Source organism: Crinia signifera, chromosome 9 (assembly GCF_055691185.1).
Source record: "Crinia signifera chromosome 9, ASM5569118v1, whole genome shotgun sequence".
Classification (NCBI taxonomy): domain Eukaryota; kingdom Metazoa; phylum Chordata; class Amphibia; order Anura; family Myobatrachidae; genus Crinia; species Crinia signifera.
Window position 1 is genome coordinate 38,029,768 of NC_139225.1, and position 22,762 is coordinate 38,052,529.

Consider the following 22,762-nt stretch of genomic DNA (forward strand, 5'->3'; position numbering starts at 1 on the left):
CTGCGCGCCGTAGACGCGTCGACATTTTCGGTGGCGTGGCCTAATTTGGGGGCGTGGCCTATACACGCGGCTCTCCCGCGAGGCCACGCCCCCATTTTGCCGCTATGGGGGCATGACCCAGAGGCTCTGTGAGCCTCTAGCCATGCCCCCAGCCCCCTGGCTACGGGAATAGACGCTGTGAGCATGCGCACAGCGTTTATTCCCCGCTGCTTAGCAGCTGACAGGGGGGGGACTCCCAACAGCCCCCCCACACCGCGGGACACTGCCGCCCGCGGGTGGGACATCGGGACAGGCCCTGATAATCGGGACTGTCCCGCTAAAATCAGGACTGTTGGGAGGTATGTGTTAATATAATACAGGTGGCTCAATCTCTACTGTTACTATAATACAGGTGGTGCAATATCTGCTGTTACTATAATACAGGTGGTGCAATATCTGCTGTTACTATAATACAGGTGGTGCAATATCTGCTGTTACTATAATACAGGTGGTGCAATATCTGCTGTTACTATAATACAGGTGGTACAATATCTGCTGTTACTATAATACAGGTGGTGCAATATCTGCTGTTACTATAATACAGGTGGTGCAATATCTGCTGTTACTAGAATACAGGTTGCACAATCCCTACTGTTACTATAAAATACAGGTTGTGAATGTGCAGTCTCTGTTGTAACTTGAATACATGCGGTGCCGTGCAATCTGTGTGAAGGGGATGATGGTGGTCCGCTGCCGGCTGTGACGGGGGGCAGGGCGGGTGTGACTGTGAGTCCCGTGCATGTATGTTTTATGTTTGAAATCACCTCACAATCACATGAAACGACAGACCGTGCTGCATCTGCAATAGGAACACTGTCTGCGACTCCTCCCCCTGATGAGGACAGCGGGTCACATGGAGATGACGTCATCAGAAGTCCCTTAGACCACTAGGAAATAGCATCTACCTTGGTTGCTACCGAAACACATCCGGGTATGTCACAGGAGGAAGCAGTAGGGGGGCTATAGCGTGATATTGCGGAGGTAAGTACATACACAGCCCCAACACCAGGCTGCTGCCTATATTTTCTACTGCAGCTGCAAAACAACACAGGCTTGTGATGTATGTACAGGAGCTACTTGTAACTGGGTAGCTATTATATATTATTATCATAGTAACAGCATTTTTACATATGTGTCCTGGCTGGCCTGTGTGCTGATGTGCTCTGGCTGCATTGGGTGTTGGTGTGCCCTGGCTGGCCAGGTTCTGGTGTGTGCTGGCTGGCACCAGGTGCCGGTGTGTGCTGTATAGCCCATGTGCTGGTATGTGCAAGACCCATCTGAGTGTGTGTTGGACAGTCGAAGTGCTGGTGTGTGCAAGACCAAACTGTGGGTGTGTGTTGGACAGCTGGGGTGTGCAGACCCATCTGAGTGTGTGTTGGACAGTCGAAGTGCTGGTGTGTGCAAGACCAAATTGTGGGTGTGTGTTGGACAGCTGGGGTGTGCAGACCCATCTGTGGGTGTGTTTTTGACAGTCGAGGTGCTGGTGTGTGCAAGACCAAACTGTGGGTGTGTGTTGGATAGCCCAGGAGCTGGTGTGTGCAAGACTCATCTGAGTGTGTGTTGGACAGTCGAGGTGCTGGTGTGTGCAAGACCCATCTGTGGGTGTGTGTTTGGACAGCCCAAGTGCTGGTGTGTGCAAGATCCATCTGTGGGTGTGTGTTGGATAGCCCAGGTGCTGGTGTGTGCTAGACCCATCTGTGCGTGCGTGTGTGTGTTGGATAGCTCCGGTGGTGGTGTCTTCGGTGGCCCAAGTGCTGACTGACCCCAAGGATGACAAGTAGGCACTATTTAAAAATAATAATAATCAGGCCAATGCCCTTCTGAGATTTTATTATTTATTTTAACTTACTAAATGGATTACCAAACTCATCAAAATAACAGCATATCCGTAATGTGTGCGCTCCCACAGCTTCACTGTTAAGGGCCCCATACATCAGCAATTAATTGTGACAATTTTTTAAGTTATGGAGATGATTGCCACAATTAATTTTAGATGTGTGGGCTCCCCCTTTTGGCAATCAAAATCGCCAATCGATTGCTTAATCAGGTTTTTAAACATGTTTAATAATCTGGTATTATCTGCAGATCTTTTTTAGATGTGTGGGCATTCCCAATTTGTCTTCTTCATCTATTTACATTATGAACAGCTGAAATGACAATCGATTGGGGCAATTTCCAGATATGAATATGCAATCTTTAGATAAAAAAATCTGCCGATCACTGAAATAAATCTGTAATGTGTGGGCAAAGTCAGATAGATTGTAAAATCCATTTATCTGGCCAAAATATCCCTATATCTGAAAATCCATAAATTGTGATTGCTGATGTATGGGGCCCATTAGGCACAACTAGTGGCCACCAGCAAACAAAACCCTTGAATCACCCATTGAGGTAAAGAGCAGCATAACGCTGGGTACACACCAGAACGATTTGGCCTCAATCCCATCAATTTGATGCAATTTGACCGATTGTATGTAAATTGGGCATGGTTTAGATCTGATTCTGATCTGATGTGCGTCCCTGCTGGACGTTTGGTCGTTTTGGAGATCCTACATGCTGTAGTCATAATTTGTAAAAGATCCCTTCAACTGGGTACTGATTGTGATCAGATCGTATGCAGATCATGTGCTTCAACAGATCGTTCGTCCATCATACGATTGTCTTACAATTTGATCATGATTGTTCTGGTGTGTAAGTAAGTTTTATTTATATAGCGCACTTTCTCCAACAGGACTCAAGGCGCTTTACAGACATTAAAAATAATAATGCACATACTGCAATACAAAGGGTTATCAGTACCCTACATAAGCCTTTTAAAGTATAGGATGGTCAACATAGTTAATGCTAATAATGTTTATTCATTGGGCCGTATTCAATTAATGAATCGTTCCCGATCTCCCATCTAAAGTTGATCCTTTTGAAAGCGCATGTCCTGCTTTTTATGGTTGGATACCTAGCCAAACGAATGGGCGCAATGTGAAAAGTCCCATTTGAGTGCTCAAACAAGTGACTTTTCGCGCATTTCAGCTCACCACCCCCAGGTGAATAAAGCTGGCAGGCGAGTGCGTATGGGCGGTAACATTGGACTACCTCCACAGTGAATTTACAGCATTGTAGAAAAAATATATTTAAACTGAATGTGCGGAAAGTATGGGACAGATTCAGTTCACAGCCACATTGCACCTGACAATTAAGGTTGTGCTATCATCACAAGTTACGCAAAAATGCTAATTATATGTTTTGCCCAATAAGTTGTCCAGCAAGTGTCTAGAGTTGCCAGAATATCTCCTGTAACTATGGATGGAGAGGATCGCGCTTCAAGTGTCTATAATTACTATGTAATGCCTAATACATTGACACAATTATTAAATCCCCATACACACTGCAGAATATTGTGAAAGATATCGCTTACATAGGGCCTTTTGAGCGATATCTTTCACAATATCGTCAAGTTTGTACACTCAATATCGTTAACGATGTCCGCTCCCGCGTGTTGTTAACGTCCCTTGTTGTCTGCTGAACATGCAGGTCAATTTGGGTATATAGCCAAACGACCAGCAAGTTCAGTAGGTCCCGGTGACTTCACTGAACGATGTAGTTTACAGATTTCGTTCAGTTTGTACACGCAATATCGGCTGCTCGCTCCTGCGACCATTATTGTCAACTATATCTGCTGCAGCCTGGGTCCCCTAGTGTGTATGGGCTTAAGTGCGTACTCTAGTGGTCTTTTGTGAAGACGTAAGAGATGGAAATGACTGAAGGCATGCGATGCTGACGCCTGATCCTTCACCACTAACCTGAGCCCTTGATAGCTGTACTCCACCATTGCTGTAGCTGACCTTACTTTGACTTTCCCCCTTTTATTTTTTTTGCCACCTGATTTTATCTGATGAATGTTGCATATACAAACACTGTGACCTTAGCAAGTTACAAAATAGGATGTAGATGCTTTATATGAACTTCTCTTGTTATTATGCAGGGACGGCTGGAAGTGGGAGTAAGCCCAGCGTACCTGGCCGGTGTTGTGCCTTCTAGCTGCAATATGCGCTTAGCAGGTAAGCTTGCCAACATTGACTGTGGGTTCTTCTGTATTGTTTTCATCAGCCGATTGCAGCGATCTCTCTGTAATTGGAAAAGGAATACACCTGTGCAGACGAGCTCCAGAGATGCTGCTCCTGAGTGTGCGTCTATGCAGCGCCGTTGTTCACGTAGCCATTTGTTGCATCTGCGCACGTGTAAAATATCTGAACACTTTGAACAAAGGCGTTGTTGGGTTGAGGGCAGGTTTTAAATGGGAGGGGCTAGAAAATAATGTGGGTGTGTAATGGACATGTCTGCATTAAGAGGCACAGCCGCAGGGAGGGGCTAGAAAATAATGTGGGTGTGTCATGGACATGTCTGCATTAAGAGGCACAGCCGCAGGTATAGGAGGCCACCTCCACGCAGAGACACTGCCCCTGCAGTAGAGCCGGTATAAGTTTTGAAGGCGAGAACCAGGGTGGAGTCTAAGTATCCTCCGGTCTGTATTAAATTGTGCATAGATATTCAAGGTGGCTGTCTCAGACCTTGCACATTCAGCCACATGGATGTACACAGCCCTTATACAAAGTTGCAGGTTGATCAATAAGTCCTACCACATGTGACTCAATCACTCTTAGGGCCTAATCAGTTCTGAGCTCAGTACACATTTGTTTGGAAAATGGGCAAAACCATGTGCACTGCAGGTGGGGCAGATCTAACATGTATAGAGAGTTAAATTTGGGTGGGGTGTGTTGAAACTGAAATCTAAATTGCAGTGTAAAAATAATGCAGCCAGTATTTACCCTGCACACAAACAAAATAACTCAAATCTAACTCTCTATATACATGTTACATCTGCCCCACCTGCGGTGCACATGGTTTTGCCCATTTTCCAAACAAATGTGTACTGAGCTCAGATCTGAATGATGCCGCCCATACACGTCCCGATACGGGCGTGCGTTCCGTGCTTAACTAGCACGGATCACATTGCATTGCCTGTGCATGCCTTGTGCATGCAATGCGATGCAATGTGATGAAAACAAAGTACAAAAAGTATGTGCAAGCACATACTTTTTGTACTGTGCGATGAGGTGCCGCGGGAGCGCGCACCTCAAAGCACAGCCCGCATCGCAGCGTGTATGGGCTGCTTAAGGCCCTTAATGCGGTCTTCTCCTACTGTACTTCTGACACTGGGCCTGATTCAGTATCAGGACTCATGATAGATTGACTCTAGGTCGACTTGCATATTTTAACAAAATTGTGAGCCGACAGGTGGTATTTCATGCCCTACCATCCACTACGGCTTGGAGGGAGAATATAGTAGTGTGACGAGCTCAGCGAGCCACAGAGGCCGAAGCATGGTGAGTGTAGCGAGCCATGCGAGGGGATGCGGTGCACTTACAGTGTCCATGTCAACCTATGTCGATATAGACACCCAAAAAACATGAAACCTCATGTCGACCTTTGGACCATGTCGACCATTAGTGGACTATGACTGTAGACCTAGACATTGTAGATCTAATCTACCATAACCCCCTGATTCATGTTTGTTAGCTAAGCAAAAAAAAAAAGGGCAAGACCACGAAGCACCGCAGGGGAGCCGTAACATGCAAAGAGTTTTGTGTGCAAAATCAAACTAAAATCTCAGTTGCAATATAAAAATAACAAAAAAAGACAAAAATTTAAAAATTTCCTAAATGCGCCACCTGGTGGGGTGCAGCTCTAAAAAAAATTCACCAAAGTTTGAGATGTACAGAGATAACAATGATGGTGTCACACTAAGCGATCCCACACATAAATGGAAAAAAAGCAATCTTTCTTATATAAATATTTTCTATATAAGGAAGAGGGTTTGGAATTGAGACCTGATGATATTCTGAAACAACTCAGAAAAGACAAATATAGTGCAGACGTTAGTGCATAGTTGTAGGTTTTATAAAGGAATATAACACCACACACGGGTGTATCGCACAGGAAGGTGGATATCAACCAGCAGCAAGTATTATCCCTGGCTGATATCCACCTTCCTGTGCGATACACCCGCTGTGGTGTTATATGCCTTTTTTTAATTTGTTATTGTGAGTGTAAACCTGGAATAAAAGTGTGTATTTTTACCTATACAGTGTTGCACTATATACACCTTCTAAGTTCCAGATACCTCCTGAATTCCACCATTGGTATCAGAGGGATCTATGCAGGACCTAAGTGTCCCCATTGTGCCTTTATAAAACCTACAACTGTGTGAGTGGGATAACAAAACTTTAATTATCTATGGTGACCATAACGTCTGCACTATATTTGTCTTTTCTGAGTTCTTTCAAAATATCATCAGGACTCCATTCCAAACCCTCTTCCTTATATAGAAAATATTTATGTAAGAAAGATTGCTTTTTTTCCATTTATGTGTGGGATCGCTTAGTGTGACACCATCATTGTTTTCTCAATATAAAAATTACGCTGTTATAACGTGTAGGCTACATGCGGAAGCAGCTGTTATTTACCCTACACAGAAAAAAAATATAAATGCATTTGCTCCCCTTGCATGGCAACATGGGTTGTTCCAGACCCAAGTGACTTTTTTTTTTTTTGCTTTATTTAAAAAAAAACAAAAAAAAAAAAACCTGACTGAAGCCCAGCGTCCAATATGTTTATAGGCTCCCCTAGTTGTTTTGCATTTACTACAAGGCTGCTCAGCTCTGCATGAAAAGCATTGCAACCTTGGCAAGCGCTGTATTTGGCCTGGCTTTTTCTCTGCAGGTCCTGTGCGTATCATTGTGGTTCTCCTCACGGTGGGTCTGACATGGATATTGGCTGGAATTATGCTGGGAACGCAGAATGGCTTCCCTCGGGTACAACAGCTTATGGGTGGTGAGTAGGTCATCGTGAATGTTGCTCTGGGCTCCATAGAATTCTACTGCATAATATTTGTTCCCCTGACTATGGGCCTTATTCTAGTTCACTCTTTCTGACAAAATCCTTCTTATATGGACAAAACCATGTGCACTGCAGGTGGGGCAGATGTTACTTGTGCAGAGAGAATTAGATTTGGGTGGGGTTTTACTTCAAAGTGAGAACTATATTGCAGTGTAAAAATAAAGCAGCCAGTATTTACCCTGCACAGAAACAAAATAACTCACCCAAATCTAATTCCCTCTGCACATTTTACATCTGCCCCACCTGCAGTGCACATGGTTTTGTCCATCTAAGAAGGAACTTGTCAGAGAGTGAACTAGAATAAGGCCCTATATCTGCCCCATGTGTCTCTTAATTTGATATATATTTTAGCTGGATATTTGTGTTAATTTTTGCTATGTTGGCTTAATTGTACTCCTTGTCCGCAGGTTCCGATGTGGGGAGTACTGCCTGTGAGTATCTGCACAAGGGTCTCTAACTAAACTTCAACGCTCCACTACCAGCACTGAAAATCCCAGATATCCTTATCAGCACTCAAGTGATGTCTGGTTGCCATGCACTGTGCATTCCCTCAATCAGCTGCTCTGTATGATATTATGCAAATCCTAGATGTTACTTCAGTGCTGATTGGCTGCCATGGGCTACTTCTCCTCTGGCTCACTTCTCCTCCCTTATCACTGCTTCATACATCTACCCTGAGTATCTGCTCTGTTTTAGGTGCACACTTCATGTGGCCAGAGCATGCGCAGCGCACTTGAGGTGATAGGCGAATGAGCCTTAACTGGGTAACCTTTTGTGGGCATTTTATGTATGATTGGCATAATTGGGTCAGTTGATTGCCCACGGCTTGGCCTTGGATGTAAAGTCCACATGGTAATGTGTAGACAACACCCATCTTACCATTACACCAGAGGTACAGATGTAGTGCTTCTAATCTTTGCAGGGGCTGGCGGTGGAGATTCGCCAGCCGCCGGAAGCGTCCCCTTACTACGGAGCCCCCCTCCGGTCCCTGCTGCCCGATCCCACCTCCCTGCTCCCCCCCCCCCCCGTCTCGACGCGCTGGCATGTGGAATGCTTGCGCGTCCCAGTCAGATGGAGCGTCGGCTCGCCAGAGAGGGCATTCTGGGTAGCCCCAGTGCTGAGTGAAGGGCGCTCCATCTGTGTGTGCTTCTGCCTAACCAAGGCTGCTTCACCAAGAGCAGAGAATGCCGTCCCGAAGTGCTATTTTTCCTTCAGTTGCACCTAATTGTTCACCAGTTACAAGGGTCATGGCCACTTCCCAGGCTTTGCTTTCTCTAGGGGAGACAGAGTGGAGGAGTCTGCCGCACAGGATTTAATATCACAATCAGATGATGAATAACATGACCCCCTATTTGTATAATCAATGGTGATCCGTATCTTTCAGGGGTGTGCTACCACTGACACTATCCTATTGGAACATGCACAAAGAAAAGAAATGTGTGTCGTGGTTTGGTGCACCATGGAGAAAGAATTCATAGCAATAAAATGTAGCCTCTATGGTAGCGAAATATAAAAATAACATACAAATGACATACAAAGTGCAAATAGTGCGTGTTTAAAAACAGCACGTGCGGGGACTTATTGTGTGTTTGGTAAGTCTCTATAATGTTGGTGCAGTTTAGCGTATCAAGATTTGTCTATGTGTGGCAACAGTTTCTATTTGGATGTGGGAGACAAAATGACATCTTCCTAAAGCTGCCCATACACGTCCCGATACGGGTGTGCTTTCTGTGCTTAATTAGCAGGGATCACATTGCATTGCCTGTGCGCACGTTGTGCATGCAATGTGATGAAAACTAAGTACTAAAAGTATGTGCAAGCACATACTTTGTGTACTGTGCGATGAGATGCCGCGGGAGCGCGCACCTCAAAGCACACATCGGGACAGCACGCATCACAGCGTGTATGGGCTGCTTTAGTGAATAGAACTTTGTTACAATTAGTAAACTTTATTCGGTACTTAGAAAGTGTTTCCATGCAGAGCTTGCCTGTACCTAGCATAGCTTATGCACGGACTACCAGTGGTGAGCTTAAGCCCTGTACACATGCATCGATTTTGTTATTTTTTTTTTTTTTCCAGATGTTCGATTAGATTTTGCTTATAGAAGCGAAATCGAATGGTTTTTGTGTCACTTTCGATCTACATTCGATTCGATGCGCGCTCCCGTTTTCACAGAATCTACTGTGCAGCCAAGGAAATATCGAATTCGATCTAGTAAATCAAATGTGTGCAATGTACCATGAATGTATATCGAATTCGATATCTAATGCAAAAGTACAGATCTAATGCCAAATCGAATGGAAAGATCTAATGCCAGATCTGATAGAAATTTGAATCTAACAATCAACGAATCAAAAGCAAATCGATGTGTGTGTGTGTGTGTCTACAGGGCTTTATTATGATGTCTGTCCAATACATTGGAATTAGTGTATACAGACTGGTAGACCACAGGTCCACCTTTAAAATCTGAAATGCTGGCAGTTCAGCGGGTGATATGATAATTATATAGGGTGTAATAACCTCGAATATATTATTGCCGCCATCAGAATGTCACAGATAGAGATGTAGTTAAATGATGTGCACTTATTAAATCTGAAATAGTGGCAACACGGCGGACGATATCACAATTATATAGGGTATAACCACCTCTATTATATTCATGCCGCCGTCAGGTTGTCACAGATAGAAGTGTAATTCAGATAAGTGCACCTATTAAATCTGACACCGTGGCAGCATCATGTGGGGTATAATAATGGATTACTGCCGCTGTCAAGGTGTCACAAACATAGATCTGTTTCAGATGGGTGCGACTGTTGGCGTAACAGTGTTCTTTAGGGGCTAAGGAAGCTCCAATCTGCACCTAATTATACCATCTATCTCTGAGGTTCCCAAACTGGGGTGCCATGGGTCACTTACAGGGGTGGCACAGGTTTTATTATGGTCCACGACCAAATCAGATTGGGTATGGTCAATGTTTTACATGGTTTTTCAGACCTGATTGCAAAGCTGCTTTTTTTTTTCTCTCAAATGGACAAAACCATGCTGCACTGCAGGTGGGGAGGATGTAACCGGTGCAGATAGAGTAAGATTTGGGTGAGTTATTTTGTTTCTGTGCAGGGTAAATACTGGCTGCTTTATTTTTACACTGCAATATAGATTTAAGTTGGAACACACCTCACCCAAATCTAATGTTGCTATGAGCAACCATTCAGATATCTATTATCTTCCAGAAGGTGCTAAATAAGTAGTTTCTGATTGGCTGTCCATAGCAACATCGTCCCATGTGAAACATCTTGGTAAATGTTCCCCTAACTCTATATGCACATGTTACATCTGCCCCTCCTGCAGTGCAGCATGGTTTGTCCATTTGAGAAAAAAAATACGGCTTTTTAGTCAGGTCTGACTAACCCCTATAGGTGCAACCAGTGCTGATGACGGTGCCGGTTCTAGAATGTATGAGCAAGCAGAATCGGAGCCCTGTCTGCCACCTCTTAGCTGACCCTAAGGGTGATCTATAAGCACAATTCATGAACTTTTGGCCTAGGGGTGCCATGCATAAAATGTTGGTGCTATAGGGCACCGTGATACAACAAAAAAAGACTGGTCTACTACTTTATCAGCAACCCATTCATTGTTTTAAGCTTTTACATGTGTTTCTGCATTATTGTTTGACTTTAGCTACAGTTTAATAATATATTAATCATGAGTGATCGTGCTGTTACTTTAAAAAAGAGTCCATCTTATCATTTCTTGTCAGTTCGTATTGTGTAATATTTGTTAGATGAGGGCTTGGCGCTGACACTGCCTCCTCCCTCCTATAGGGGGAAAGGGACCCTAGTCGCCCAGCAACCTGGGTCTGACTTGTGTAAATCCCTTGTTTTAACACAGACCTGGATTTTTTCAAATGGTCCTTTCACACCGCACAGTGACCTGGTTCGACCTGGCAACAACTGGGTGGGACCCGGGTTATTTGTGCGCAATGAACATGGTTACACAGGTGTCTTCTAAATACCCCACCTGATGAAATCTGACATGGGTGAGACCAATCTATTTTTATTTAGTTATTAACCGTTCTTATATAGCGCATACATATTCCACAGCGCTTTACAGAGTATATTTTAACATTCACATCAGTCCCTGCCCCAGTGGTAGCTGTTCCCTACCACATGTACACGCACACACAGACCTTCTAGGGTATATTTTGTGGGAGCCAATTAAGCTACCAGTATATTTTTGGATTGTGGGAGGAAACCGGAGTACCCGGTGGAAACCCAAGCAAATACGGGGAGAATATGCAAACTCTGCACAGTTAGGGCCATGGTGGGAATCGAACCCATGACCTCAGCGCTTTGAGGCAGTAATGCTAACCATCACACCATCCGTGCTGCCCAATTCATACACATATAAGTGCAAACAGACCCATCTCTATAGGTAGAACAACTTGTACAGTGTTCTACCTATAGAGATGGGTCTGTTTGCACTTCTGCACTAACATAAACTAGCCCTCCTTATTGATTCGCTCCTTCTGAACATCCTTTGTTTATTTGTCTGTGATATCTATTCAGCTATATTTGTGTTTCACGCAATTCATCATCTTTCTCTCTCACCCCTCAGACCCACGCCCCAGAAGGTATAAGTGTGGCTTACCACAGCCGTGTCCTGACAAGCACTTTGCTTTTCGAGTGGTGAGCGGAGCAGCGAATGTCATTGGTCCCAAAATCTGCCTGGAAGACAAAATGTGAGTCCTAACTACCCGTCCTGTGGGACTGCTGCACCAGATGTGCCGTACATGAGGGTTATCATAAAGTATGCACATATCAGAAAATTGCAGCAGCCAATCAGATATTCACTGGGTTGTGCGAGGTCTGATTTAAAAAAAAAAATGAGCGCCTGTGATACAGCGTTTGTCCACAAAATATACCACATTGGAGCACATTTATTAAGGCAGGAGAAGTGATTAAAGTGGCCGTGGATAACGCAGCAGCCAATCAGCTCCTATCTGTTAAGCTACAGGAAGGGTTTGAAAAAATGAGAATTAGGAGCTGATTGGCTGTTACTTTATCACTGACCACTTTGTCCCTTAAAAAAAGGGAGACAATTAAATATTGACTTACTCCTGATAAACCATATCTATACATCCTGGTGTACAGAATACTTAGCCAAATATTTCACTGCTTTCTCGCAAATTGACTCATATGGTTAATCCCCCCCCCTTACTTTCGAACTTTGTGTTCATAAGGGGTCATACCATAATTTTTGTTTTGTCTGTCTGCATGTTCTTTGTTGTTTGTATTTATTATATTCCCCACTTGTTTGAGGGATTACTATTTACTAAATAAAAGATAATTTTTAACCCTTCGTTATACTATTAGACTTGTGCCCCGCCCAGAAGGACTTCTCTATATCCTCTCTTGGATATATCTCTTTCCACTTTTATCACTTCGCCAGGCTTCCTAAATCTGCACCACAGTGAGGCTCATTCAGGTGCAGGTTGGAACTGCCCTGTCATACAAAAAGCACTACGTGCATGCGCAGGACCGTTCTGAGTCTGCTGCCGTCGCTGGTCGCACATACGATCAGCGAGTGGCAGTCTGCTGCCATTTGAGGAGGGGGGTATCGTAAATCTCCATTTGTTATAAAACTAGGCATATCGCCACCATTCAGGGTGTGTGGGAAGAGTTTATGAAATTTCTTGGCCTCTGTGACGGGCAGCTTGTGTGGCACCATTTTGGTGGGAGAGCGAGACCATGATGCAGCGCTGAGAACTACTGCAGCGGGAAGCGTCTGCTTGTAATAGATGCCTCCTGCTACATAGTCATACATTTCTCAAGGCTTGCTGTATTTAGCAGCATCCCAGCACTTGCTTATAGCCTCCACGTTTAGCAATTATGTCCCAGGATCCCACCAATTTTTGACAGAGGAAAGAAAAGAGTTTGCGCGGTGGATGCGCACCAAAAAGATAAGAATTTATTCAAGATGAAAAATATTTGTATAATTTAAAAGTTTAACTTTTATTAATTAATTATTGTAAAAAGAAGGGAGGACTTTCTTTACTAGTATGTATTAACTTCACTAAGGGGGATATTCAATCTTCAGGTCACGGCAGGCGAGCTTGCTCGCCTGCCGTGACCCAGTCCCGTTCTCGGTCAGCTCGACCGAGAACACGCAGGCGGGATTCAATGTCCCGCCTGCAGCGGGACGAGAAGGGGGCGTGGCCGCGAGTTGCGGCCGGGAAGTGACGAGATGCAGCCGGCATCTCGTCAATTCCCGGCTGTTCTCGGCAGAACGAGCCCGACAGCTAGAGATGTCGGGCTCGTTCTGGCAGGAAACCCTGTTCAATGCTGTCGGGGAAGACAGCATTGAATAGGGCCCGTCGAGCATCTCCCCCACGGGAGATGCTCGACGGAGATTGAATATATCCCTAAGTAATCATTTTTACATATAGCATTATTTGCAGCATTGTAACAAGTGGTGGGGTCTACACGTGTTTCACACGCTGCTTCATCAGGACCGCAAGCCGATTGTCCCCTGCTCATGATATTTATTCATAAGTGTTGGCCAATCCTCAGTCAGCTAAACGTCACATGGGCCTTATTTTGGTTCATTCTTTCTGACAAAATCCTTCTTAGATGGACAAAACCATGTGCACTGCAGGGGGGGGGGCAGATGTAACATGTGCAGAGAGAATTAGATTTGGGTGAGTAATTTTGTTTCTGTGCAGGGAAAATACTGACTGCTTTATTTTTACACTGCAATATAGATCTCACTTTGAAGTAAAACCCCACCCAAATCTAATTATCTCTGCACATGTTACATCTACCCCACCTGCAGTGCACATGGTTTTGCCCATCTAAGAAGGATTTTGTCAGAAAGAATGAACCAAAATAAGGCCCATGGTTAGGACTAGCAAAAAGTCCTAACCATGTGACGCTTAGCTGAGTGAGGATTGGCCAACACTAATGAAAAAATAACATGAGGAGATTTAGATACAAAGTATATTCTAAATACAAATTGAGTAAAGTATCACTCCTGCAAAGCTAAATAAATACAATAAATTGCATGTAATTTCCAAGAATATCCACTAGATGGCAACAAATCCATTGCAAAAAGAATAAAAGCCAGAAAATCAGTGGAGAAATATATAATCAATCACTGTAAAACACAATAACCTGAATATATTAAAAAAATACCAATTTATTACCAACTATAGGTAATTAAATTTAAAGTATTGACAAATAAATATCAAACCCCCCTTTTTTTTCTGGCGCAAAATCTATTGTAAGTAAAAATCAAATCCCAAGAAAAGGATAATAGATTTTTTCCCCACAGGGATTACATGTATATATTTTTTCCAAGCCATGCTGGATAATAAAGGCTGATAATTGATGTCAAAAACTCACAGCATCATAAAACACTAACAAGCCAAAGGGAAACTCTTTTAATCCCTACAAACACCATTTTCTCTTTCTCATGCACAAGCACGTCACACACACATGTTGTGTGTATGTATGTCTTATTTTTAACCTCTAAAATACTTTCAAAAGCCGCAGAAGGGGGTCATCCTGTGCAATCCTATATGTTTAAAGTTTGCACAGGACAACGTCCTCCCTTCTTTTTACCATAATTAATAAAAGTTTAACTTTTAAATTATAAAAATATTTTATAAAAATATTTCTCTTCTTGAATAAATTCTTATCTTTTTGGTGTGCATCCACTGGGCAAACTCTTTTCTTTCCTCTGTCAAAAATCGTTCTTATCTTTGCCCGGATAGCACCCCCGCCAAATTATAATCAAAAAAGGCGGCCACATAGGTAAAAATCCCTAAAAATTATAAAAGGGATACTACCCAATTGTGTGTGGACCTCCAGTCCCTTTCTCCCTCTTCCCCCCCAACATTATCCAGGATCCCACTAATCCTGATCCCAGGATCTGCATCCTTAATTCACTCCAACGCTACATGAGTTTTTCTGGGACAAGCCAGATTTGCCAGAGAGAATCTAAGGCAGGGTATTCAACAAGCGGCCCTAGTGCTGTGGGACTACACATCCCAGCATTCGTGCCACAGTTTTGCTATTAGGACCTGTGTAGTTTCACAGCAGCTGGAGAGCGCCCATTCTATTCAGCTGTGTTGCTGTTCTGTTTTCTTGCCGATAAGGCCACATCCTTATTATCTTGTTTTAGGTTGATGAGCAGCGTTAACAACAACGTGGGCAGAGGACTGAATATCGCGCTGGTGAACGGTAAGGCTCCTGAATCGTGTAACACTGTCCAAGCCGTGAACGTCTAGTAAAGCTTACTTTCTATGGGTGGGATCTGCTACACTTAGTTAACACGGGTGCACTGGGCCTGAGAGCAGGGAAGATACATCAATAGCCCCCTCAGTCTGGCTGTATTACACGTATGTATCTCGTTACCTACCAGTTCTACTGAGAATAACAGCTATGTGAATATAGGTCAGGCATCTGTGAGATTGAAGTTGTCATCTGCTCTGCATATTAATTCATTAATTGACTGAATTCTGACCCAGTAAATTCTACTTCTGCCTCTGGGCAAATACTAATGTGCATACTAACGGGTTTGTTTCCACTTTGCAATTCCAGGAGTGAACGGAGAACTTATTGAGGCCAAATCTTTTGACATGTGGGAAGGAGGTAAGTTGATTTGTACAGATGGCACAGGTAATGTGTTTAAAGCAAAATCCAGCTTTTGGAGGGTGATTAACATAAGCTCTTCTTAATGTGAACGGTTTGATATCGTGACTCATGGGGACACCTTGTCTGAAGCAGAGTTCAGACCAGTTAGGAGTTGGAAAATTACTGGTACCTACTGGGCATACGGTCGTTGGGTCAACCTTCTGCTTATGTCAAAATGTCGACATGAGTTTCTCCATTATAATTTTTTTCTTTTTTTGCGGACAAACTGTGTTTCATGCCCTACCATCCACTAGGGCAGTGATGGCTAACATTGACACTCCTGCTGTTGTTCAATTCAGATCCCAGCATGCCCTGCATCAGTTAAAGCATGGCCAAATAGTGAAACTGATGCAGGGCATGCTGGGATGTGTAGTGAAACAGCTGGAGTGACCAGGTTAGCCATCTCTGCACTAGGGCGTGGAGGGAGAATATAATAGTGTAGCGGGCCACACGGTGCACATTTTTTTGTTGTGTATGTCGACTGACAAAAACTCATGTTGATATTTTGACTGTAGACCTAATGCTTGTGTCGACCTTAGCCACCCCAACCTTTTTTGTATGTTGAACGAAGCCCTGTTAACCCAATGCATGTTGACCTTAATTTGGTCAACCCAATGACCCATACCCAGCTACAGTATGTAAGCTGATTTATATGCAGTCAGGTGACTCTCACATCTGCAGCCTGGGCAGAATATCGCCGGCAGGGGAAAGTTGGTATAGCCTCGTTCACCTGATAGGGTACTTGTGTGGATGAGCCCTAACTGGCGCTCCTGAGGAAGACACCCTCCTCCTCATTGTCCTGCACTTCAGGAGCAGTGATACTCGGTTTTTGTCTACCCAACCTGTAGTCATCGCTTGACCCAACTGGCCTTAGAACCAACTTTTGTAAATTTATTTTATTCTGAAATGTGTTTTTAATTGTACCTTGTTTGTATGTATGTGCACATTGAGCAATATGTCATTAAAGGGTGGTATACACATAATACATATCTGTAATCTGTTACCGCTTCTTGTCTAGATGTGTCTCAGCTACTGAATTTCCTGCGCCCCCTACATGAAGGAACCTTGGTGCTATTGGCTTCTTATGATGACCCAGCCACAAAGTGAGTGTGTAATGCGTTGTGCATGTTCGTTAGGCCTCCTGTAACTTCAGGTGTCATCCTACTGTACATCGGTTTGCATTTTTTTTCCATCTTTTTATATACTACACTGATCCCTAATAAGAATTGAAGCTGCAGTGTGTAATCGCTGCCATACGTGTATTTGATAATGGAGAATACATTTCTCCCCCTCTCTCACTGTGTGCCATATGCTGCTGTCCAATGCCACAATACCGGTGTTCCGCCACACAGGTGGTTGAATTGTGCGGGATTAGATTAATATTAGATGGGGGATCGGAGGAACAACCACAGCTGCTGACTACTATTTTTAAAATACTTTTTAGTTCAGGACATATTGGGGTTTATTTACTAAGATGGAAGTTCTAGTAAAGATAGAATCTGGTTGCCCAAAGCAATTTCCTACTTCTCTTCTAGAAGACGCTAAATAAATACGTAGATTATGGTTGGTTGCTGTGGGCAACATCCCATCCTCAATAGCTCCCATCTTCGTAAATGAAGACAATTATGTGATTGACTAATCAAAAGGTGTGTGTGTGTGTGTGTGTGTGTGTGTGTGTGTGTGTGTGTGTGTGTGTATATATATATATATATGTGTATATATATATATATATATATATATATATATATATATATATATATATATATATTTATTATATTGTTTCTTTCCTGTTTAGCACAAAATGCTGAGTTTTTTTTTTTTTTTTTTATGTCATCTGAATTCTTACCAAAAAGTCGACATGAGGTTTTTCAAGGTTTTTTTTCCCTTCAAATGTTGACATAGTCGCCATGCTTTAGGCACAGTGCCTCGTTGCACTCGTGGATGCCCTAGTGGATGTTATGGCGTAAAATACCACATGTCGGCTCAACAAAAAAACGTGAAAAACTCATGTCTACCTATTGACTGTCGACCTTGCCATTGTACACCTAATGCTTGTGGCGAACTTCCAACTCTTTCAACCTTAGCCATGTCGACCTAATTCAAGTGTCGACTTAAGGCTTGTCGACCCCACCCAAATCTAATTCCCTCTGCACATTTTACATCTGCCCCCCTGCAGTGCACATGGTTTTGTCCATCCAAGAAGGATTTTGTCAGAAAGAGTGAACCAAAATAACCCCCATTGTGTCAGAGTAATACGGATTGTTTAGGATTTCCGGGGTAGAAAACCAAACCAAACTTTACTTTGTAGTCTGAAGTTCTTTGTGTTTGTTTCTCTCTGCAAGAATGACGGAGGATGCCAGGAAGATGTTCAGTGAGCTGGGCAGCACGTCGTCCAAGGATGTGGCGTTCAGAGATAGCTGGGTCTTTGTGGGCGCAAAGGGGGTCCAGGATAAGTCTCCATTTGAACAGGTATAGTAAGTTGTGTCAGGAACTGGACTGTTCTATAGCTACATAGCACGGTTTATTCATCTCCATCTGCTGAGAGATTCACTTTTATTATCCACTTTTTATTTGTTACATTACATTTTTATAAGCTGTCCTTCTGCAGTAATACATTTACCATTCTGGATTACTTCTGTGTTTTTCAGGCATGTATATAAAGCATTGGTACTTTTTTTTGCCCTGGAACCCAGGTCTACAGAGCTCTTTGCACTGTACAATTTGAGTCCAGAGAAGAACTTTTTTGTTGCAGCTGGTGGCAGTGAAATGTACCATGTGGTACTAATGCCGGGCAGCATCTGAGCTCTCTCTGACGCTGCCTGGCTTCTCCCTTCCTCGGCTATCCAGCTCTGCACAGCATGACTTAGTCACAGGTAATGCTGCTCAGGCCACACAGCTGTTCAGCCATTCTGCCTGCCCCCCAGGTGCACCGCCCTATCGCTGTACCGGCACAGATGTCACCTGTTCCAGGCAACCCCTGGCGCACCACTGTCCTGGCCCGGCTCCATGCTGCACCTGCCCAGCTCTCTGCAACAGCAGCCCGGCTTCCGGCCATGCAAGTAATTACATAGGGTGGCTGGGCATTCTTTTTTGTTAGGGAAGCCGATTCCGGGAATCCCGGGATTGAGCATTTTTCAATCCCAAATTTCTGGATTGAAAAAAATGCCCCGGGATTGGCTTCGCTAGGTGCGGCTGGCCCCAAGACTGTCTGGAGACCTAAAACACAAAAAACTTATAATTTCTATTCTAATGTTATAGATGTATGCATGAAAGCTGTCATCATTCTTATACCGGAGTGAGTTTAGTAGCCACACCATTCCACAACGAAAGCCGAAACCTGTGTCCGTTCTTAGATTTTCTTTTTGCCGTCTTTCCCACAGCTAATGAAGAACAGTAAAAGCACTAACAAATATGAAGGCTGGCCAGAAGCTGTGGAGTTGGAGGGCTGCGTACCCCAGCGCACTCTGGACCTTGAGTGAAAGGCAACTGCAGATCGATCCATAACCCAAGCAGGATCTTGTGTGTACTGGCCTGACAGCTGTCCTATTGGCCCTCTCTCCTGATGCTGTTTGGACTTCTCCTGGGCCGATCTACTTCTCTCGGACATTTCTGGATGGGGATTTTTGATAGCGGTGCAATGTTTTATCAGGTTGGAATATGACCTAAACAGTCTTTAAAATCCACATGCACTTCAACATATATGTGGTCATCAAAGAAAGGTGCAATTTACGCCCCACTCTCAAACCTCCCAGCGCATGTCTCCTTTACATTTCCAGCGGTCAGCATCGCATCTTCGGCTAAAGAAAATGACAGGCCGGCTTGAAATGATGCAACGTTATATAGGGCTAAAACCTCTGCGTAAGCACAACCGTGTATTCCAGATGATATTTTTTTTAATTGTGCATTCGAACAGATTTCAGGCTGATACCTCCAGAGTAGCAAGGGGAAATCCTGGAGTGCTGCTTTGCAACAATGGAACCGACATGGTCTTCTCCTCCACATCCAAACCACACACTTCAATCTGCCCTAGCATTTGCCCCGTTACCACTTATATTGCAGGGTGAGCAATTTCGTGTTATGTCGCAACGATTACTCCGCCGCACGATAGGTCCGGGACCAGCACATGACCGACCGTTTAAATACTATTATTGGATACAGATTTATTTATTTTAATATTAGAGAGTATGAATGCGAAGATAACCAGAGATGATTGTTTAACTACACACACAAACATAGACAAACACTGTGACTCGGAACATAGGGTGGAGCTCAGCAGGTTTGATATAGAATGATGTGATTCAGAGGGAGGGATGTGTGTTATGTGTAACTGCTATTGCGACCTGGAAAGGAGTGAGTGTGTATCAATTGCAAATGAGAATGGAAAGGATCACTGACAAACGAGGCTAGTTGACATGCTTCCCCTAATTATTGTTTGTTTTTTAAGAATGGATTTAACACCGGCATGTCACTTCTACTGTACAATAAATTGAACCTTTTCTTAAGACTTGAGTTTTTGTTTTAAACATAAATAGTTCTTTGGCATTGAGCATGACCAGTTGTAAAATGCATTGTCATGGACCTCTCCTTAAGGTGAATATTCAATCCGGGGTTCCGACTCTCTGATTGTCCCAACAGTTGGAATCCTGGCCCATTTTTGTTCCGCGTGACCGGAACTAGACAGTCAGAATTCAATGTCCTGACTGTCAAGTATCGGAAAGTGGATGGGATGACAAAAAAATGGCTGCGGAATTTCGAGAACTGGCCGTGAATTTGACAATCCATGGCCAATAAAGTCTGATCTGTTTGGACGTAAACCGCCTTCAATGCTGTCAGATCCTGCCACTAGAACTGGTTTAGCCCATTACATTGTTTAGCCCATTACATTGTCTATAAATACTTTTACCGCCGACCTTTGGTGCCGCAGCACCTCTGCCTTGAACACGAAGTTATTTAAGTCAAATAAGGCAGTTTTTCTGGGTAGTGCTGAAGGTCACATTTGATTTTACGTGTATATATAGACTAGTTGGTGCTTTGGAAATATGTATGCACATCCACTGCGTGGTTTCTCCATAGCATTCTATCTTATTCTCTGCTGATTTAAGCTCTGACGTGCCATCCACATTGTTCTCTCTTTTCAGTCATTACTCCTTTTGAAATACAGTGTTGAATTATTCACACTGAAAGATTGCTTATATGCTTCTACAGTAATGTTTGTCTGGGCTCATGACCTGTTGCAGAATATGCTGCTTTGTTCAAGTATCTACACTTATGGAATATTGCTGAGAGGACTATTGTGACATACATGTAAACTACATAACGTAACATAGAGGGTTCATACGAACAAGATATGAGATTGTACGCTGTGATGGCTTAAACCAGGCATGGCCAAACGATGGCTCTCCAGCTGTTGTGAAACTACATGTCCCATCAAGCCTTGCCAAAGTTTTGCTATTAGGGAGTGCTAAAACTGTGGCAAGGCATGCTGGGATGTGTAGTTTCACAACAACTGGAGGGTTACAGTTTGGCCATGCCTGGCTTAAGCCGTGCTTTTTCCTGGCCCGCCAGTACAGACACTTAAACAATACTCAGCTTAGACAGGTCAATTGTGTCGTGCCTCCAAATCCCCAAACGGCTGAGGCTTGTTTCATCCATTATTCATAGTAGCGTGTTGATGTGTGTTGTGTAACTTTTATTTTTTATATTTCTATTAATAGAACCCTTGGGCCAGATGTACAAAGTTGTGGAAAGTGATAGGTACCAACCAACCAGCTCCTAACTCCTTTTTCAAACACATCCTGTAACATGAAAGTTAGGAGCTGATTGGCTGGTAAAAAAAAGGCTTATTACATCTGTCCCTCCATACTGATTACTGTGCCATCTGTGTTTAGTAGAAAAGGTGACCAACGCGTTGCCTCTGCAGCTTTTTCAAGGTGTTCTGACTGGGCACTGGTTATGGGTATATATACCCTACTCAATAACCTGGGTTGTTTGTCAACAGCGCTCAAGTGTGGAGAGGTCAGAGATGGTTGAGTCAGCTGCAACCTGAATAGAGGAATGCCAACCTCCAATTTACAGACGAGATGCAAACAAACAGGGGTTTTCAGGTGGCGCTTAAAACAAGCAGGCAACAAATGGTTAAACGAATTATTTATTTATTTTGCAACCTAAAAAAAAGATTATATCAATACAATATATATCACACCTCCCGGGGGGTGTCACATTAGAAAATAAATAAATACACAAAATTTATCATTCCTAAATATAAAACATACAGGCCATCACTGTTGGAAAATACTGTAAGTAGTCTTTTCCTCTATATAATGAAATTAATTTCTATATGTTTTCAGTCCCTATTCTTAACACCCGAGGATGTAGTTTGGGTGGTGGTGGAATAAATAAATCCACAAAAAATTTCCTCTAGTTGCCGAGTGTGATTATTTAAGTATCTCACTCCCATACATTGGCTTCACTTAATATTGGATAGATGCGGTAGAATTGGTGCACACGACTGTCTGATTGATGTTAACTCTGGCAAGTGTCAAATGCTGTAGATCAGGCTGATATTACCTCCCCTTTTACTAATGGGTCACTGGTCCGTGGACCTGGGCTTCAGTGGCTCTGTCAGCACGAGGTTGCATCTCCACGTATTTCTCCTCAGCCTCAAGGAAGCCTGCAGCCGCCTCTACCTATGGGCTGGACATCAACTGGATTTGCAGGAGGAACGTCGGACAGCGGGCGGCAATTGCTGGCAGAGGAGGAAAGGCACTAGGCTCTCAGTGGTTTCTGGTGGCCGACCAATGACCAAGGGTGTGCACCACCTCCGTCCGTGAGCTAGAAGGCAGGGGTAGCTGTCTGAGTGTGCTCAGAGATTTCGCAGACGTCGGCACAGCGGGATGAGGAGCGCTTCACTCCAGCCGGGTGCACAAATCTGGTGTGATTTAGTGTCGCATGCGTTTTATCACATGTAAAAAATGTCACGTCAAGTGCCTGATTGTATGTGAGCCTCCCAGGGAGCTGCCAGGAAAATCACCTTCGGACAAGACTGACTCATGTATGGGAGCTTTTAGGTCCTTTT

The 22,762-nt window shown here is 43.6% G+C and overlaps 1 protein-coding gene across 5 annotated transcripts; it reads left to right on the forward strand.

Moving 5' to 3' along the window:
• The first annotated feature begins 862 nt into the window (after window positions 1-862).
• On the forward strand, window positions 863-20,189 carry FAM3A (FAM3 metabolism regulating signaling molecule A). 5 transcript variants are annotated; one of them, XM_083158861.1, is made up of 10 exons: window positions 864-1,020; window positions 4,019-4,094; window positions 6,817-6,927; window positions 7,401-7,424; window positions 11,609-11,732; window positions 15,176-15,234; window positions 15,595-15,645; window positions 16,706-16,790; window positions 18,030-18,156; window positions 19,068-20,189. In XM_083158861.1, the coding sequence occupies exons 2-10, from the start codon at window positions 4,082-4,084 to the stop codon at window positions 19,164-19,166; spliced, it is 693 nt and encodes a 230-aa protein (XP_083014987.1). In that variant the 5' UTR covers window positions 864-1,020; window positions 4,019-4,081; the 3' UTR covers window positions 19,167-20,189. The 5 variants fall into 5 exon arrangements, with proteins under 5 accessions (XP_083014991.1, XP_083014987.1, XP_083014990.1 ...); XM_083158864.1 differs by having other exon boundaries at window positions 927-970; XM_083158862.1 differs by lacking the exon at window positions 864-1,020 and adding an exon at window positions 1,060-1,099.
• The last annotated feature ends 2,573 nt before the right edge of the window (window positions 20,190-22,762 follow it).

Coding starts and splice junctions, on each gene's coding strand:
- FAM3A (XM_083158861.1), top strand. Junction 16,791..18,029: donor TATGATGACCCAGCCACAAA/GTGAGTGTGTAA, acceptor TCTCTCTGCAAG/AATGACGGAGGATGCCAGGA. Junction 18,157..19,067: donor ATAAGTCTCCATTTGAACAG/GTATAGTAAGTT, acceptor TCTTTCCCACAG/CTAATGAAGAACAGTAAAAG.